Source organism: Monodelphis domestica, chromosome 2 (genome assembly GCF_027887165.1).
Source record: "Monodelphis domestica isolate mMonDom1 chromosome 2, mMonDom1.pri, whole genome shotgun sequence".
Lineage (NCBI taxonomy): Eukaryota > Metazoa > Chordata > Mammalia > Didelphimorphia > Didelphidae > Monodelphis > Monodelphis domestica.
The window spans coordinates 238,083,601-238,100,187 of NC_077228.1; the positions used below are offsets into that span (position 1 = coordinate 238,083,601).

At 37.5% G+C, this 16,587-nt stretch overlaps 1 protein-coding gene across 3 annotated transcripts in view; it reads left to right on the forward strand.

Moving 5' to 3' along the window:
- Positions 1-16,587, forward strand: part of DNAH17 (dynein axonemal heavy chain 17) — a 233,706-nt gene that overhangs the window by 9,570 nt on the left and 207,549 nt on the right. For all 3 annotated transcript variants that reach the window (XM_003340283.4, XM_056817399.1, XM_056817398.1), the window contains exons 2-9: positions 1,416-1,917; positions 2,295-2,488; positions 6,391-6,583; positions 7,082-7,181; positions 7,757-7,842; positions 8,102-8,227; positions 9,398-9,550; positions 9,645-9,734. In XM_003340283.4, coding sequence (XP_003340331.2) covers positions 1,564-1,917; positions 2,295-2,488; positions 6,391-6,583; positions 7,082-7,181; positions 7,757-7,842; positions 8,102-8,227; positions 9,398-9,550; positions 9,645-9,734 — 1,296 coding nt within the window. In that variant the 5' untranslated portion in view covers positions 1,416-1,563. The remainder of the gene's footprint in view (positions 1-1,415; positions 1,918-2,294; positions 2,489-6,390; positions 6,584-7,081; positions 7,182-7,756; positions 7,843-8,101; positions 8,228-9,397; positions 9,551-9,644; positions 9,735-16,587) is intronic.

The following is a 16,587-nucleotide window of genomic DNA, read 5'->3' on the forward strand; positions in this document are numbered from 1 at the left end:
GTTGAATGCATTTGTTTTTGTATGAATACTCTTATGCCAAAGGGGACTGCCCCCTAATTGGCTTTTTGTCAATGTGCCTAGGAATCATTGGTTTGTTCTTTTTTCCCTTTTAACCCCAAATTATTGTAATTTAAAAGTTGATTATGTTAAATGATCAATTGGGGAGACTAGTCTCCCAAATGATCATGGGGGATAATGTGTAATTGGAAATCTGTTACCCTAAAAAAATGCATTTCCCAGGAGCCCACTGACTTCCTGTTGTTACATACTTCCTATAGACAGAGGGATAAATTCAGTAGGGATTCCTGGTCTGGGTTCTTTGCTTCCTGAGTTGATGTAGTAGTAAGTGGGGTTGTTTTGAACAGGTTGATTAGCCATGGGCTAGTGGTTATTAAAATTTTGTTACCTTTTATTTCTTTTGTTTCTAATGACCATCAATAAATCTCTTAAAATAATATATTTTTATTATTGAGATTAATTTTAATTTTTATAGATATCATTTATAAGACATAAAGGGAGTGGAGTCAAGTTTATAAGAATTAGAGTCATTTCACAATTGATAAATGATCAAGGGATAGAAAAAGGAAGTTTTTAGAGGAAGAAACCCAAGCAATTAGTAAGCATATAAAAATGCCCTAAATCACTGACAGAGAAATATACATTTAAACAACTCCAAGGCACCATCAGATCGGTCAAAATTGATGAAAAAGGAAAGTGAAAAATTCCAGAGGGACTAGGGGAAAACAGGCACTTTAATGCATGTTAGAATGATGAACTAATCCAACTGCTCTAGAAAACAATTTGGAACTAGGCCCCAAAAGGTTTTAAAATTTGCATGAATACTCTTTGACTTAGCAATATTGTTACTATGGGTACAGTTACAGATATCCTCTACCATTTAGGGATTCGTGGTGGTATGTTAGGTTGTTTCTTCCATTTGAGTTCCCACACCTTGCAAACATAGTTGCAACTAGGTTAGGGTGACAGAAACTTTGCTTCCAGACTGCCAAATTTAGAGAAACTAACAGCACTTTTATTCCTTCAGAAGAATAAAAACACTTGTTTAACCAGGTAGCAAAAAAAAAAAAAGTTGAAATAGGAATATACTAAATAATGCAGAAACTTTCCTTTTTCTACCCTAGTCTTCTCTTCCCTCCTCTAAGTATAACGTGCTAGAGTGTCTCTCTTCTCTTCCCTCCCAATTGAGATCCTTCATGCTGTTTGCCCCAGGAACAAATTTCTTTCTTACAGCTCTCATTGAGTTTATTTTTTTGTACTTATGCTGAAGTTCTTTAGTTATCTTTCCAAATTCAGCAAAGGACATATGTCAATGTCTTCAGCCACATTCATACCCCATCCCTATAAAAAATACAAATTCATAATTGATATTTATTTTTTCTAATTTTTTCATATAGGAGAACGAGCTCCAAATAAACAAAGGTTCCAAAGAAAAAACCGATTTGGAGAGAATCTAAGACCAAGAAGTAACCTCTGTGCCATTTACTAGTGTTCCTGGTCCATTAATTATTTCAGGAAAACCCTGAAGAATAAAAGGAAACCAAGATGTCACTGCAAAACCCTCCCAGTGACCCAAGAGTGATGTATTTTGAATCTTATAATTCTCTGTCATTAAGGTTTAAACCAGATAAGTGGTTCAAGATGCTGGGGTATGAGGAAAATTTGGCCATGCTTGTTGATTTCTTTGACAAATCAGAGACAGAAGTCATGGTATTCACCCTCAATCAATCAGGATTCATCATTCCTTGCCTTGGCTTCCCAGCTGCCCTCAAGACCAAAGGAGCTTATTTTGTAAAGTCACTTCGTGAAACTGTCACCAAATTAAACTATAATACTGCTCTTCTTTATGGGGACATAAGTCATACACCTGTGGATCAGCTTATTGCTATAGTAGAGGAGGTAAGTTCATTCAAATGAGTGAAAGACAGAAGGTTTAAGAAGTTAGAAAGTTCTTTGATCACTCAATATATGTCTACCAGTTAATATATGCCAGCTAATGGTTGTTTTTCTGCCAAACTTGAAGGCAAAATGAGTACTGATCACACTTTTGGTCACTTTTGTTCCTTTCTCTCTTATAGGATTATAGACTTGGTATCATATTCCTCTCTCCCCTTCTCATTTATATAACCCTACCCTAACTTTGTGGTTGAGAATTGGTAACCCTGCTATTCCTGCCACATTGTTGATAGCATAGAAAAATTCCTGCTTATTCAGCAAAACTTTCTCTAGATTGATGTAGGTAGACAATGAAAATTTTTTAAAATGTGTCTTCCTAGATTATTTACTCTCTGTTCAATGAAAGTGAAAACCTGCGAGGCTGGCCCCGGGTTGTCTCAGAAGACATAGTCCAACAAGCTCATAGACTGAAGAATGAGATGTTTGTAATGGGAGGGAAAATCAAAGGAAAAACTCTGCTCCCCATTCCAGAGCACTTGGGGACTTTAGATGGTTCAGTAGAAGCAATGGAAAGGTAAGATGTTTCAACGGTTAACTGAGATCTAAAGAGCTAAGCAGAACAATTATTTCCCTGGAACTAGGCTGTATGGCACAGATAGAGTGAATAGAATAGTCAGCAAGAATTGAGTTCAAAATTCCATATATATTTATGAACAGTGTGACCCTAGACAAGTCAGTTAAGCTCTCTGAACCTCAATTTTCTCATCTGTAAAATTAGTGAGTTGAACTAGATGGCCCCTAAAATCCCTTCTTTTTTTTTTTTTAAGAAAGTGATTATTTTTTTTAAACATTGTTTTATTTGGTCATTTCCAAACATTATTCATTGGAAACAAAGATCATTTTCTTTTCTTCCCTCTCCCCCCCACCTCTCCCATAGCCAACATGCAATTTCACTGGGTATCACATGTGTTCTTTATTCGAACCCATTTCCATTTTGCTGGTATCTGCATTAGAGTGTTTATTTGGAGTCTCTCCTCAGTCATATCTCCTTCACCCCTGCAGTAAAGCAATTGCTTTTCATCGGTGTTTTTACTCCCACAATTTATCCTCTGCTTGTGGATAGTGTTTTTTAGATCCCTGCAGATTGTTCAGGGACACTGCATTGACACTAATGGAAAAGTCCATTACTTTCGATTGTACCACAGTGTATCAGTCTCTGTGTACAATGTTTTCCTGGTTCTGCTCCTTTCGCTCTGCATCACTTCCTGGAGGTTGTTCCAGTCTCCATGGAATTCCTCCACTTCATTATTCCTTTGAGCACAATAGTATTCCATCACCAACATATACCACAATTTGTTCATCCATTCTCCAATTGAAGGGCATCCCCTCATTTTCCAATTTTTTGCCACCACAAAGAGCACAGCTATGAATATTCTTGTACAAGTCTTTTTCCTTATTATCTCTTTGGGGTACAAACCCAGCAGTGCTATGGCTGGATCAAAGGGCAGACAGTCTTTTAGCGCCCTTTGGGCATAGTTCCAAATTGTCCTCCAGAATGGTTGGATCAATTCACAACTCCACCAGCAATGAATTAATGTCCCAAATTTGCCACATCCCCTCCAGCATTCATTACTTTCCATAGTTGTCATGTTAGCCAATCTGCTAGGTGTGAGGTGATACCTCAGAGTTGTTTTGATTTGCATCTCTCTGATTATAAGAGATGTAAAACACTTTTTTCATGTGCTCATTAATAGTTTTGATTTCTTTGGCTGAGAACTGCCTATTCATGTCCCTTGCCCATTTATCAATTGGAGAATGGCTTGATTTTTTGTACAATTGATTTAGCTCTTTGTAAATTTGAGTAATTAAACCTTTGTCAGAGGTTTTTATGAAGATTGTTTCCCAATTTGTTGCTTCCCTTCTGATTTTAGTTACATTGGTTTTGTTTGTACAAAACCTTTTTAATTTGATGTACTCAAAATGATTGATTTTACATTTTGTGATTTTTTCTAGCTCTTGTTTGGTTTTAAAGTCTTTCCCTTCCCAAAGGTCTGGCATGTATACTATTCTGTGTTCCCCTAATTTACTTATAGTTTCCTTCTTTATGTTCAAGTCATTCACCCATTCTGAGTTTATCTTGGTGTAGGGTGTGAGGTTTTGATCCAAACCTAATCTCTCCCACACTGTCTTCCAATTTTCCCAGCAGTTTTTATCAAATAATGGATTTTTGTCCCAAAAGCTGGGGTCTATGGGTTTGTCATAAACTGTCTTGCTGAGATCATTTACACCAAGTCTATTCCACTGATCCTCCTTTCTGTCTCTTAGCCAGTACCAAATTGTTTTGATAACCACTGCTTTATAGTATAGTTTGAGATCTGGGACTGCAAGTCCTCCTTCCTTTGCATTTTTTTCCCCATGATTTCCCTGGATATCCTTGATCTTTTGTTCTTCCAAATGAACTTAGTTATGGTTTTTTCTAATTCAGTAAAGAAGTTTTTTGGTAGTTCAATGGGTATGGCACTAAATAAGTAAATTAATTTGGGTAGGATTGTCATTTTAATTATGTTAGCTCATCCCATCCATGAGCAATCAATGTTTTCCCAATTGTTTAGATCTAGTTTTAACTGTGTGGAAAGTGTTTTGTAATTGTGTTCATATAGTTCCTATGTTTGTCTCAGCAGATAGATTCCCAAGTATTTTATATTGTTTAGGGTGATTTTAAATGGAATTTCTCTTTCTAATTCTCATTGCTGAAATGGGTTAGAGATATATAGAAATGCTGATGACTTATGCGGGTTTATTTTGTATCCTGCAACTTTGCTAAAGTTGTTGATTATTTCGAGTAACTTTTTGGTTGATTCTCTAGGATTCCTTAAGTAAACCATCATATCATCTGCAAAGAGCCTAAAATCCCTTCTACCTTGAAATCTGTAAGCCTCTGATCATTTTTTCCCAATATATTTGCTTTAAGTTTTGAAGCTAACTAAAGATAGAAGAGGAACATTCATACATTTCCTGAACCTGTGACCAGTCTGGATTCCTGAATCTCTAACAACATTTAAATGACTCTTAGTCTCCATGGTTTTAAATTACCCCACCCCATCTCCATGCCCTTACTCCAACACACATACCTGACCTAAGCTTTGATAAAATCCATACTAGCAGTATGTAAAAGGAAAGGGAGACTTGATGAACATACTACAAAGAGACATTATGATCATAAATTTATTAACTGAGTGCTGATAAATGTTTAACAATCTCTGGTAGAAAAAACAACTAAATATGACATACTTTTAAGTTTAATCTATAGTATCAACATTTTCTAGATCACTGTTTGAAATCTAGCCCTGCTTTGTAGCATTTGACAATTTCCAAGATAAAATGTTCACACTGAAACCCTTTTAAACCCTTACCTTCTGTTTTCCAATCAATACTGTGTATTGGTTCCAAGGTAGAAGAGTTGAAAGAGTTAAGGAGTGGGGGGTTAAGTGACTTGCCCAGGGTCACACAGGAAGTATCTGAGATCAAATTTGAACTCAGGATGATTTCTTTTCTCTATGCTTGGCTGTCAATCCACTGAGCCACCTACCTGCTCCCTCTCACAGTGGAAAATTAAACAATTGGCTTTAAGTCCTGGTTCAAGATGGCTCCAGTATACTCCTATTGTTCCTTTCTTTCCCTTTCAAGGAGTGGAAACCTGGGAAGTTCACAAATGGGCAAATTATCTATTTGCCTTCTGCCTCACAAATTCCATGTGTGCTTTCTTTATCTCTGTTTTTCCTAATCTTTTTCAGTTCTGTTCCTCCTCATTGTCTCTCTTCCCTACCCAACTCCAGTTAACAGTGTTCTCTCCTTAAATTTCCCACGAGAACTTTCTTTCTAGAGATTTCCTTTGCCCCATCACACCTTATTTTTTGTTGTACTTTTAAATATAAGTGTATATATTTTAAAATATGCATACATATGTGTGTGTGTGTTTTGGTTCCTCTCTAGTAGAATGTAAACTCTTTGCCATGAGGCATCTGGCATAGCACCTGATACTTTTGTGTGTGTGTGTGTGTGTGTGTGTGTGTGTGTGTGTGTGTGAGGGGGTATTATGTATGGGGAAATTTGGACTTGTAATTTCATTAGTGTGTGATATTCTTTATATGGAAAAGCCCCTCCATTGGTGAAAATCAGCAATTTGTAGCAGGATCTTGGAAAGTTGTTTAGGGGGCACCAAGAGGTTAAGTCACTTCCCCAAGGGTGTGTGCCAAATACAGGAGTCAATCCCAAGTCTTCCTCACTCAGAGACTGGTTCATATTGTCACACTTAAAAAAAATTTGTAATTGATTTAAAGTGGTTGAGGATGTTTCAACAATGCTGATGAGGAGAAAGGAAAACAGAAGCAAGTCTCCTCTGAGGAGAATAGCTAAATATAAGTTTTGATTTTCTTAGGTAAATAACTTATCATATGCCTATCTGTGGGTTTTCAGACTACCTTCATCACTGGATAATTCGTTATTGCATGCTATTGAAACTATAATCATAGACTGGTCTCACCAAATCAGGGATGTCTTGAGTAAAGACTCAGCCCAACCTCTGCTAGATGGATTGCATCCATTGCCACGAGTAGAATTTGACTTTTGGCTTTCCAGGCTGACGAATCTGAAGTGTATTCATGATCAGGTATGGTATCTCCTTACCACAATTCATATTTGTTATCACTACATTGTTGGAGACTCAGGAGAAGGAGACTTCATGAACACAAGCTTGTAGGGTTGTTCTCACTTCCCAAGAAGAAAAGCCTTAAGAAGCTGATGGGGTTAAGAGATGGTCGAGGGGGATACACTTCCTTTATTAAAGAGAGCTTTAATCAGCAATTTTTGTACCTGGCAAAGAACAGGAATTAAATTCTCAATTGGGTAGGAAATAGGAAGTAGTGGGAGACATAGATCACTTTAAGACTGGTCCTAGGTAGACAACTACTAGAAAGGGAATAGGGAGGAAATTGCCATCTGAAAGCTTATTTTAACTAATTATTCTTGCCAACTAAGTGTTAAACTCAATTATGTTTTTGTACCCCATTCTCTGAATACCCTATCCTCTGAAACAAAGCCCCATTTACTACCCTCTTTACTGATCCGATGTTGAGATGCTCTTGTATTAACATAATTTCATTCTTAGCTGAGCAGGCCTAAAGTGAATAAAATAGTGGAAATATTGGAGGAATCAAAGAGTTGCTACTGGCCAGCACTTCAGAGTGTTTATTCTGATGTCAATGAAGGTAAATTCACAATTCACTCAGCTTCTAAGATCTATCAAATTGTATTCCAATTCAGATTTCAGAATCCTTTCTGAAAGGATTTAGGGCTTTGAGCATGTGCGGTTACCTTCTGCTAGAGCTAAAATTAAGTGAAGATGGGGGTATAGTTGTGGACTGTGGCAACAGAAAGACCCCTTACAGAAATTATAATGAGGAAAAATATGGGTTCAAGAAAGAGAGGTCACAGAGGCCAACACAAGACTTTCTGGCAAGAATTCAAAGACAGTGGACCACTAGAAAGAAGCATGCTCAGCCCTGCCCTGCCCTGCTCTGTCCGTATTGATACCTCTGGCTTTCAGCAAGTCTCCTGGAGCCCTGAGTTTTTCTACAAATGTCTTCTCTAACTGCTTTCTATTTGTTTGCTATCTTCTGTTGTGAAGATAGATGTATGGATAGAGAGATCTGATATCAATAAAAATAGATAATTAGATAGAGATCTCTTCTTCTCTCTCCCTCTCTCCTCTCCCCTCCCCTCCCTCTCCTTCTCCCTGCTCCCCACCCCCTGTTTGCCTTCAGTTAATGCTTTTTGTATACAGGACTGAGAGAAGCTGAAGATATTGTTCTCTACCTAAAGCCTCTCCAGATTTTACTGGAGGAAATGGAACAAGCTGACTACTCTTTGGTAAGCTATGAAAACAGAAGTCATTTCTCAATGATAGGGGGGCTAGATGGCAGCATTTGTTTTGTGTGCTCCACATAGGCTAAAGGAAAAAGTTTACATATTAAAGTTCTCCATTAACAGAAGTGAGCATGTTCAATTGAAGGAAGCACTGGGATTAAATATTATGAATTTGATAGCTTCTAAGGGAAGGGAACCATTTGTTTAACTCTATACTTTTACTGCGTCTAAGTGGACTTAAGGGTACATTATTTCTTTGCAGCTTCCTACCTTTATTTCCAAGGTGTTTTTTACCATCTGCTTTATATGGGCCACCTCTGAATACTATAACACCCCAACGAGGATCATTGTCATTTTGCAGGAGATTTGCAACCAGTTCATTGAAATGGTAATTTACAAGCTCCATCACACTTCTCCCCGCTTTCTAGTAACATTCTTATGCAGCCCCAATATTGGTATCTTTCTCATTTCCCTTTTCCTCAAACTATGCTCAGGAATTCAGAAAGATCTTCCTGAAATAGTTTCCTGTTTCTTAGAAGTTACTTACTGAGGATTTGACCTAAGCAATAATAATTTCTCTCAATCTCTGGGAGTATTTCTTTGTCTTTCATGAATGTGCCTCTATCCTACTCTACCCCACCTTCCTTGGTTTCCTCCGGAGATCTTTAATTGTTAATAAAGTAACCTTCATATTAGATGTGTCAATTCAACTCCCTTCACCACCGCCCCCAAATTATTTTGGATATATTTTGGGTTTAATTTGCTCTGCAAATTTCCCCAAGTAGAATGAAAGTTCAGTAACACAGGGTCTTTCAAGTTTTTTTGTATCCCCAGTGCTGGAATGAGTTGAATTGAATGTGGAGGCATCTTTTTCTTAGAAACTGCTTAGTGACCTGGAATCACTAGGATAGGATTAACCTGTTATACAGAAATTATTCAACCATAACCTGAAACAATTAGCTTCTATATTTATATCTCTTTTTTCCTTTCCTTTTTTTCTTGAATTTTTGTTTCCTTTTTTTCCTTCCTTGGAATGTAACCAAGTCCCTGTCTTAAATTTAGCTTGAAAGTTCATAAACTTTGGATATTGTTTTAAAGTCCAAAACTCCAGCCCCAGAAACTTAGTAACCAAAGAGACAGTAGAGGCTGGGTAAAACTTAAAGACCCTATAGCCTGTGGGAGGGTGCCCCCCTCAAATACACATTTGCTAGAGCCTGCAGAGGTTGGTGATGGGAGGTGGTAGTCCGATCTTTCAAAATGACCAGTAAGTGTCTTAACTTGATGGAAAGGACTACAGCCTATATGTATGTAGTTTATTGTTTACCCCTAAATATTCAAATTTTCCATAAGAAGAAACCTTAGCACCTTTCTCTAGGCAGCAATAGGCCCCCTGACCAAGTGATTCCCTATAAATAATCTGAAGTACTGACCAGTAGAATTGCAAAGACCACTGTTCTAGACCAACAAGGAAGGAGAATAAAACAACAGATAAATATAATATGGTAATAATGCCATTCTAAAGGGCTTGTAAGGATATTGGAATATGGTGTTTTCCCAGACCCGCAATTTTCTGAACCCGGAAGAAGTGCTAAAAGGATTACAAGGTGAAATAGAGGAAGTGTTGGTTGGCATCTCAGACTCCGTGAACATTTTAAGTGAAATCTACACTACCTATGAATATTGCTGCACCAATATGCCTCGTTTCTTCAAGGTACTTGCTGATTGGGAGAGGAGTCATGTCAAAGCTTACCCTGCTACTCATGATTTCAATATGTGAAGCTGACACCAATTTTTCCTTCCCTTAGAATGGCAAAGAACCAATCCTGTGGGAATTCCCATCCACTCTTGCATTTACCAGAATGACTTCATTCTTCAACAGAGTCAAGACAATAGAGGTAAAAGTGAAATTGAGTTATTCTAGCTAAGCCTTCCTTTTAATATCATTGATTTAATGTGAGCTTTTTTGCATCTTGGGATCCTTGCATCTTTTAAAATTCTGTCCTATAGTATCCTCTCTTTAAAGCTATTCCAGCTGAAGGACTAGGGGAGTCATCAAGCCCAAACTTTCAATTTACAGATGAGATCACTGAAGCCTAAGACAAGTAAAGTGACTGTCCTAATGTTACACAGCTAATTAGTATAAGAACTAGAATTTGAACATAAGCCCAATAATTTGAGATCCTATACTAGATCCTCCTAAACTGTCTTCTTGCAAGCTTCTTTCTGTCTTCCACTACCCAAAACTTGCCCGAGAATTAATTTTCTCAAAGCCTCTTGCTATCTGAGAGACAACATCTTCCACTTTTCATTTTTTCCCAATCTTTGATACTCCATAGAGCTTTGTTTCCTACCCAGAAAAAGGAAACCCTTATCAGGCATGTGAGGCTAAGGAAATCATCATTTCTTACTGTCAGGAACCAAACCAAACCAAAACAAAAGACAGAAAACCTTTGATGTGAGCTGTTAGAAAAGAATGAAAATAATGAATTTTATTTCCTTCTTCTACACCCTCAATTACTCTCTAGGATAGGGATTAGTAAGAAATGAAATAGCCATAGGCAATCATTTGAAAAGACATAGGAAAATGAAGGGCTGAAATTATTCACCAATTTGAAAAATCAATTATTTCACTCTGAACTAATTTTTGGAAAATATTTATTGTTTTTTTGTTTTTATATTCCAGGCACCTTATTGATTATAATTTTTATTGTATTATGATCTGAAAAGGATACATTTATTATTTCTGCTTGGTTATGAAGTTTTTATGCCCTGGTACATGATCAGTTTTGGAATATGGACCATATACTGCTAAAAAGAAAGTATATTCCTTTTTATCCCCATTCAATTTTCTCCAGAGATCTATTAAATCCTAACTTTTCAAAATTTTCATTCACTTCCTTTACTTCTTTCTTGTTAATTTTTTGGTTACATTTATCTAGTTGTGAGGAGGGAAAGTTGAAGACCCCCACTGGTATACTTTTACTGTCTATTTCTTCCTGAAGCTCATTTAATTTCTCCTTTAAAAATTTGGAGGTTATACAATTTATGTTTAATACTGATATTACTTCATTGTATATAGTACCTTTTATCAATATGCAATTTCATTATCTCTTTTAATTAGAACTATTTTTGCTTCAACTTTGTCTGAGGTCATGATTGCTAGTCCTTTTTTTAACAATTGAAACACAATAGATTCCACTCCAGCTCCTTACCTTTACTCTGTGTGATTACTTGTCTCAAATGTGTTTCATGGAAATAATATATTGAAGAATTTTGGATTTTTATCCACTCTGCTATTCACTTTCATTTTATGGATTAGTTTATCCCATTTATATTCACAGTTATGATTATGTTATGATCTGTGTATTACTCTTCATCTTATTTTCCCTTTTCATTCTGCTCTTTCTTCACAACTGTTTTGCTTTTAATCACCCCCATACCCCTTGCACACCCCCACTCTTATTTCCCTTCCACTTCTCTAACATGTAAGATAAGATTCTATACCCCACTTGTTATTCCCTCTCAAGCCAATTCTGATGAGAGTAAGGTTTAAGCATTGTTTATAATACCACCTTTACCCTCCCCTCCACTATAATGGTTTTTTTTTAAATTCATCTTTAGGTAATCTAGTTTACCCCATTTTACCTCTCTCTTCCCCTTTCTCTTAGTGCAATTCACTTTTTCGCTCCTCAATTTGTTTTGGATGTCATCCTAAACAGCTTACTCCCAAACTCTCTGTCTATGTATACTCTTTCTAACTGCTCCGATGATAAAAATTTTAAGAGTTATAAATATCAACTTTCCATGTAGGACTAGAAACAGTTTGACCTTATTAAATTCCTTAAATTTTCTCTCATTTAATTTTTTTCATGTTTCTCTTGTTTCTTGTATTTGAACATCAGATATTCTGTTTAGATCTGGTCTAAGATCAGGAATGGTTTGAAATCGTCTATTTCCATTTTTCCCTCTGAAAGAATATACTTTGTTGGGTAGGTGACTCTTGGTTGTAAACCTGGATTATTATATTCCAGTATATTCTGATACTTTAATATTGAAGCTACTAAGTCTTATCTAATCCTGACTGTGGTTCCATGATATTTGAATTGTTTCTTTTTGGCTGCTTGCAATATTTTCTCCTTTGCCTAGGAACTCTTGAATTGGGAATTTATTTCAGGAAGTTATCAGTGGATTCTTTGATTTCTATTTTACATTTTTGTTCAAGAATATCAGGAGGGGGTAGCTAGGTAGGTCAGTGGATTCCAGAGATGGGAAGTCCTGGGTTCAAATCTGTCCTCTGACAGTTTTTAGCTGTGTGACCCTGGGCAAGTCACTTGATCCCCTTTGCCTAGCCCTTACTACTCTTCTGCCTTGGAACCAATACACAGCATTGACTCCAAGATGGAAGGTAAGGGTTTAAAAAAAAAAGACTATCAGGAAAATTTTCCTTGATAATTTCTTGTAATATGATGTCTAGTCTCTCTCTCTCTTTTTAATCATGACTTTTAGGTAGTTCAATAATTTTTAGATTGTTTCTCCTGGATCTGTTTTCCATGACAGTTGTTTGTTAAATGTAAATTAAAACTCCAATCCTTAATTTCCATTGAGTTTATTAATATTTACTTGAGTAAAAGAAGGCAGACAGATTGAGAAAAAAAAAAACAACCTATTTCTAACTAGAAACACGGATACTTCTCCACATGGCTCTCTCCTCCACCTTCTTTTCACTGCTGCATCCAAGGGAATAGAGAGAGCATAATCCCTTGTCTTGAACCTCTCTTCCCCCTCTCTTCCAAGTCAAACTCAATCATTTCCAGAACAAATACATCAGCTACAGTCCTGTGACCAACACTGGAGCACACAGAAACAGGTCAGATCCAAATGCATGATCTTGGGAGGGGGTTTCCTTCATACAATCCCCTCTTTGATTCTTTGGGAGACCAGTTTATTAAATCGCCTCATTTGGGTTTTTTAGGAGATTAACATGTCAGGTCTCCCCAGTGAATCATTCCACATATGTAGTTTATACCTCTAAAGCTTCTCTTATTAGAGGTGTATAAAATATTGCACTTTACAAAGAAGAAATTACAACAATTTGGAGATAAGAGGGAAGGAAAAGGAAGAAGAGAAAGAATACACAAAAAAATGATTAATAGGCACATTGACAAAAAGCCAATTAGGGGACATTAGAGTTTACATTCAAAATAAATGATATGTTCAACCCCCTTTAGTCCAGCTCATTATATCCCAAAGTCTACTCTGAATCTTTTGATGTAGTGTGTGGTTTCTGTAGGCATCCTTATAACCTCTTCTCCAGAAGATCCACTTTCTTTATTCAGGATATTTGCGATTTTCTTTTCCTAAAATTGCTTTAAAAGGTTTTAAACTTTGGAATTGAGGATAATTATATAACCCTCTCCCTCCCCCCCCCCCCCAGGAGGGTATGGACCAAAACTAGAATCACCTTGGGATACATGGCTGAGTTATGAGGTATATGAATCAACCCCCCCCCCAAAACAACCCAAGTCCCCCCTAGTACAACAGCTAACACAGATTCTAAGAAGTATCACAATCCTCAAAATTATAAAAGCCCATTTGATGACAACTGCAAGCAAACTAGTTCCCTGCAGTCATTTGATTCCACCAGTTATCATTAGGAGTCACTTGAGTCTCTATAATCACTTATGTGTCATTTAAAATTCTTTGAAGCTCATGGATATTTGTCACAATTTCTCCATATCTATTTACATAAGAACAACAAGATTGTTTAATAAAGGCACATACATGTCCCAATACATCTGTGAGCATGTCAAGGGCCAACCAATTTTGTAGAACAGTTTTTGCTAAGGAATCAATATTTTCCTGTAGGTAAAAGATGACCTTAGTGGTTTGGGAGATGGCCCAAACCCAGCATCCATAAGGACCTATGGTTTTGCCATGGAAAAGTATTTGTCTAATTTGTCTATGGGCTTTTATAATGGTATTATCTCCAGTCTAGTTATAGGAGGAGGGTACAAATAAAGACAATGTAACAGAATACATAGCTAATAGCCAAAACATACTAACTGAAAGTGATATTGTATAATGGAACATTTTTCAATTAGATTAATATGTAAACTGAAAAACAAAATTAAATCTCAAAAAACAAACAAGCAGCAAATACAATATATGTGACAGGCTACAGTCACTCATTGTCAATAGAAGATACCCATTTTACATGTGAGCAATGAATCCAAGAGTCCTTTTCTCCAATTTTGATAGTTGTTGGAGTGATTAACAGTACTTTAAATGGACTTTCTTAGGCAAGCTGAGTTCCTCCAGTGTTCTGAAAGTTCTTTATGTACACTTTGTCTCCTGGGTGTAGGTCATGGTGTGAGAAGGCTAGAGGTTCCACTTGTACCACAGCTCTAGATTCATGGAGTTCTCACAATTTGACGTGCAAATCCTATATATAAGAAGCAACAGAAGTATGCCCACCTAGTAATGATGTGTATATAGGAGAAAAAAGGCTTAGCTTGTATGTGAGGGTGTTCAAAAATTATCTCAAATGGTGAGACAAGTAGATCTCCCCTGGGCCTGCTACAAAGATAAAGCAGGGCTAAGGGGAGAACCTCAGGCCATTTCAAGTGAATCTCAGTGCACAACTTTCCAATCATATTTTTAAGATCTCTATTCATTCTCTCCATTTCGCCTGAGCCCTGAGAGTAATATGACACATGGAACTGAGGAATAATCCCCAAACAAGAATAAACCTGAGACAAAACAGAATTGGTAAAATGGATTCCCCTGTCTGAATCAATGCTTGCTGGCAGGCCAAAATGAGGGACAATCTCCCTCAAGAGCACCTTAGCAACAAAAGCTGCCATAGCCTGGGCACTAGGAAAAGCTTCTATCTGGTCAGTTGATCCACAATGACCAGACAAACTTTATAAAGTCAAGCTTTGGGTATAGTAATAAAATCAATTTGTAAATGTTCAAAAGCCATGTAAGCCAGAGGAAGCTCACTAAAAGCTTTGCCACAAAAAGAATGTTGATTGTATGCTTGGCAAGTGGGGCAGGGCTATCCAGATCTTTTTAAGAGTCTATGATACCCTGAGTGCTAAAGTGACCTCTCTTGTGAATGGATAAGTGTATTTGGTTATAGAAGCTTTTAGGCAGGAGGGGTTTTCCTTCAGATGAAACCCATACTCCATTGACCTGTTTTTATTTTTCCACTTCCTGTTCATTATAAGAGAGAGACGAGACCAATTTGAGTCGTTACTAGTTGTGAAAGCTAAAATCACCTCAGATCCTTCTAATGCAACAAGCTTTGTTGCAATATCTGTCTGGTGATTTTTCTCTAGAGACAGGGTCAGTACCACCTTGTATGAGAAGAACAATGAACTACAGCTAGAGCTTCAGGTAGCTAGAGAGCAAAAAGCACTTCATTAATGATTTCTACATTTGCAGTACACTTTCCAGCAGAGGTTAGAAACTCTCTTTGGAGCCATAGCATGCCCACTGCAAGGCATATTCCAAAGGTATACCTAGAATCTGTGTAAACTTCTAGCCCAATGCTAACGTGTAATCACTTGTTGCTATTTCTATGTCATTAAAGTACATATATTAAAATTCAAAATTTAAATCTTAGAAAAGGTTCTCCACAATACACTATAACCTTTGTCTGACTGAATTTTACACATAAAATATCTTGTTTACTAAGCATCCAGTATGGGTTTTTTTGCCTTTGAAAAATAGAAATTCCCTCTTGGTGTCAAGCTGGCTATTAATTACATTCAAACAGTTCTGAAATGTCTTAATAATACACAATTCTCTAGGATATATATTGTGCAGAATCAAATTTAGCTAACATCTTACCCTTAATTGATACACGATTATCATCATAAAATCATAGTACATTTTCAGATTAACCAGCAGTTTTCTGAGATTACATATATAGATCTTTGATATTAAGTCTAAGAAAATATTGGTTCCAAGGCAGATGAGCAATAAGGGCTAGGCATTGGGGGGGGGGGGGGGGGCGCTAAGTGACTTGCCCAGGGTCACCCAGCTAGGAAGCATCTTAAGTCAAATTTGAACCCAGGACCTCCTGATTCTAGGCCTCATGTTGTATCTACTGTGTTATGTAGCTGCCCCAGGGCGTGTTGGAGCACAAAAGACAAAACGGCCATCCAATGCAGCTGAGGAAGTCTCCAGGTGTAACGATTTTTCGTGCCACTGGACCCAGGCTTCCAACGCTGAGAGACTGGGACTGTCTGTGCATCGGCTTTTCCACTTAAATCTCCTTCACGCACAAGTATCTTTGTGCACACTCATCTATCCTAACCCCATCCACCCTCTTCAAGACCTACAGCGATGGGGGAGTGGCGACCCAACAGGTGGAGGTGACCACTGGCAGTTGTAGTCATGATCCGGCACGTAGGCGGCCCATGGACCAGTGGTCGCTCGGCCCTGTAGGGCAGCAAGGACGTTCGGCAGCATCCTGGACGACTGAACAGCCCTCTCTAGGACAGCACTGCTCACCCTAATCAAGGGACGGGACTAGAAAAGGTGTCCCAAATATTGCCTGCCCTACAAACACCCGGTCAGCACATCGCGGCTGGCAGGTCATCCCTTTAAGCGGTCGAAATCAAAGAAAAAAAATACAAAGAAACTCCTACTAGGAGCATGGAACACCAGGACATTACTTGACAGAGAGAATACCCCAAGACCTGAGAGAAGAACAGCTCTAATCGGTAAAGAACTGGCACG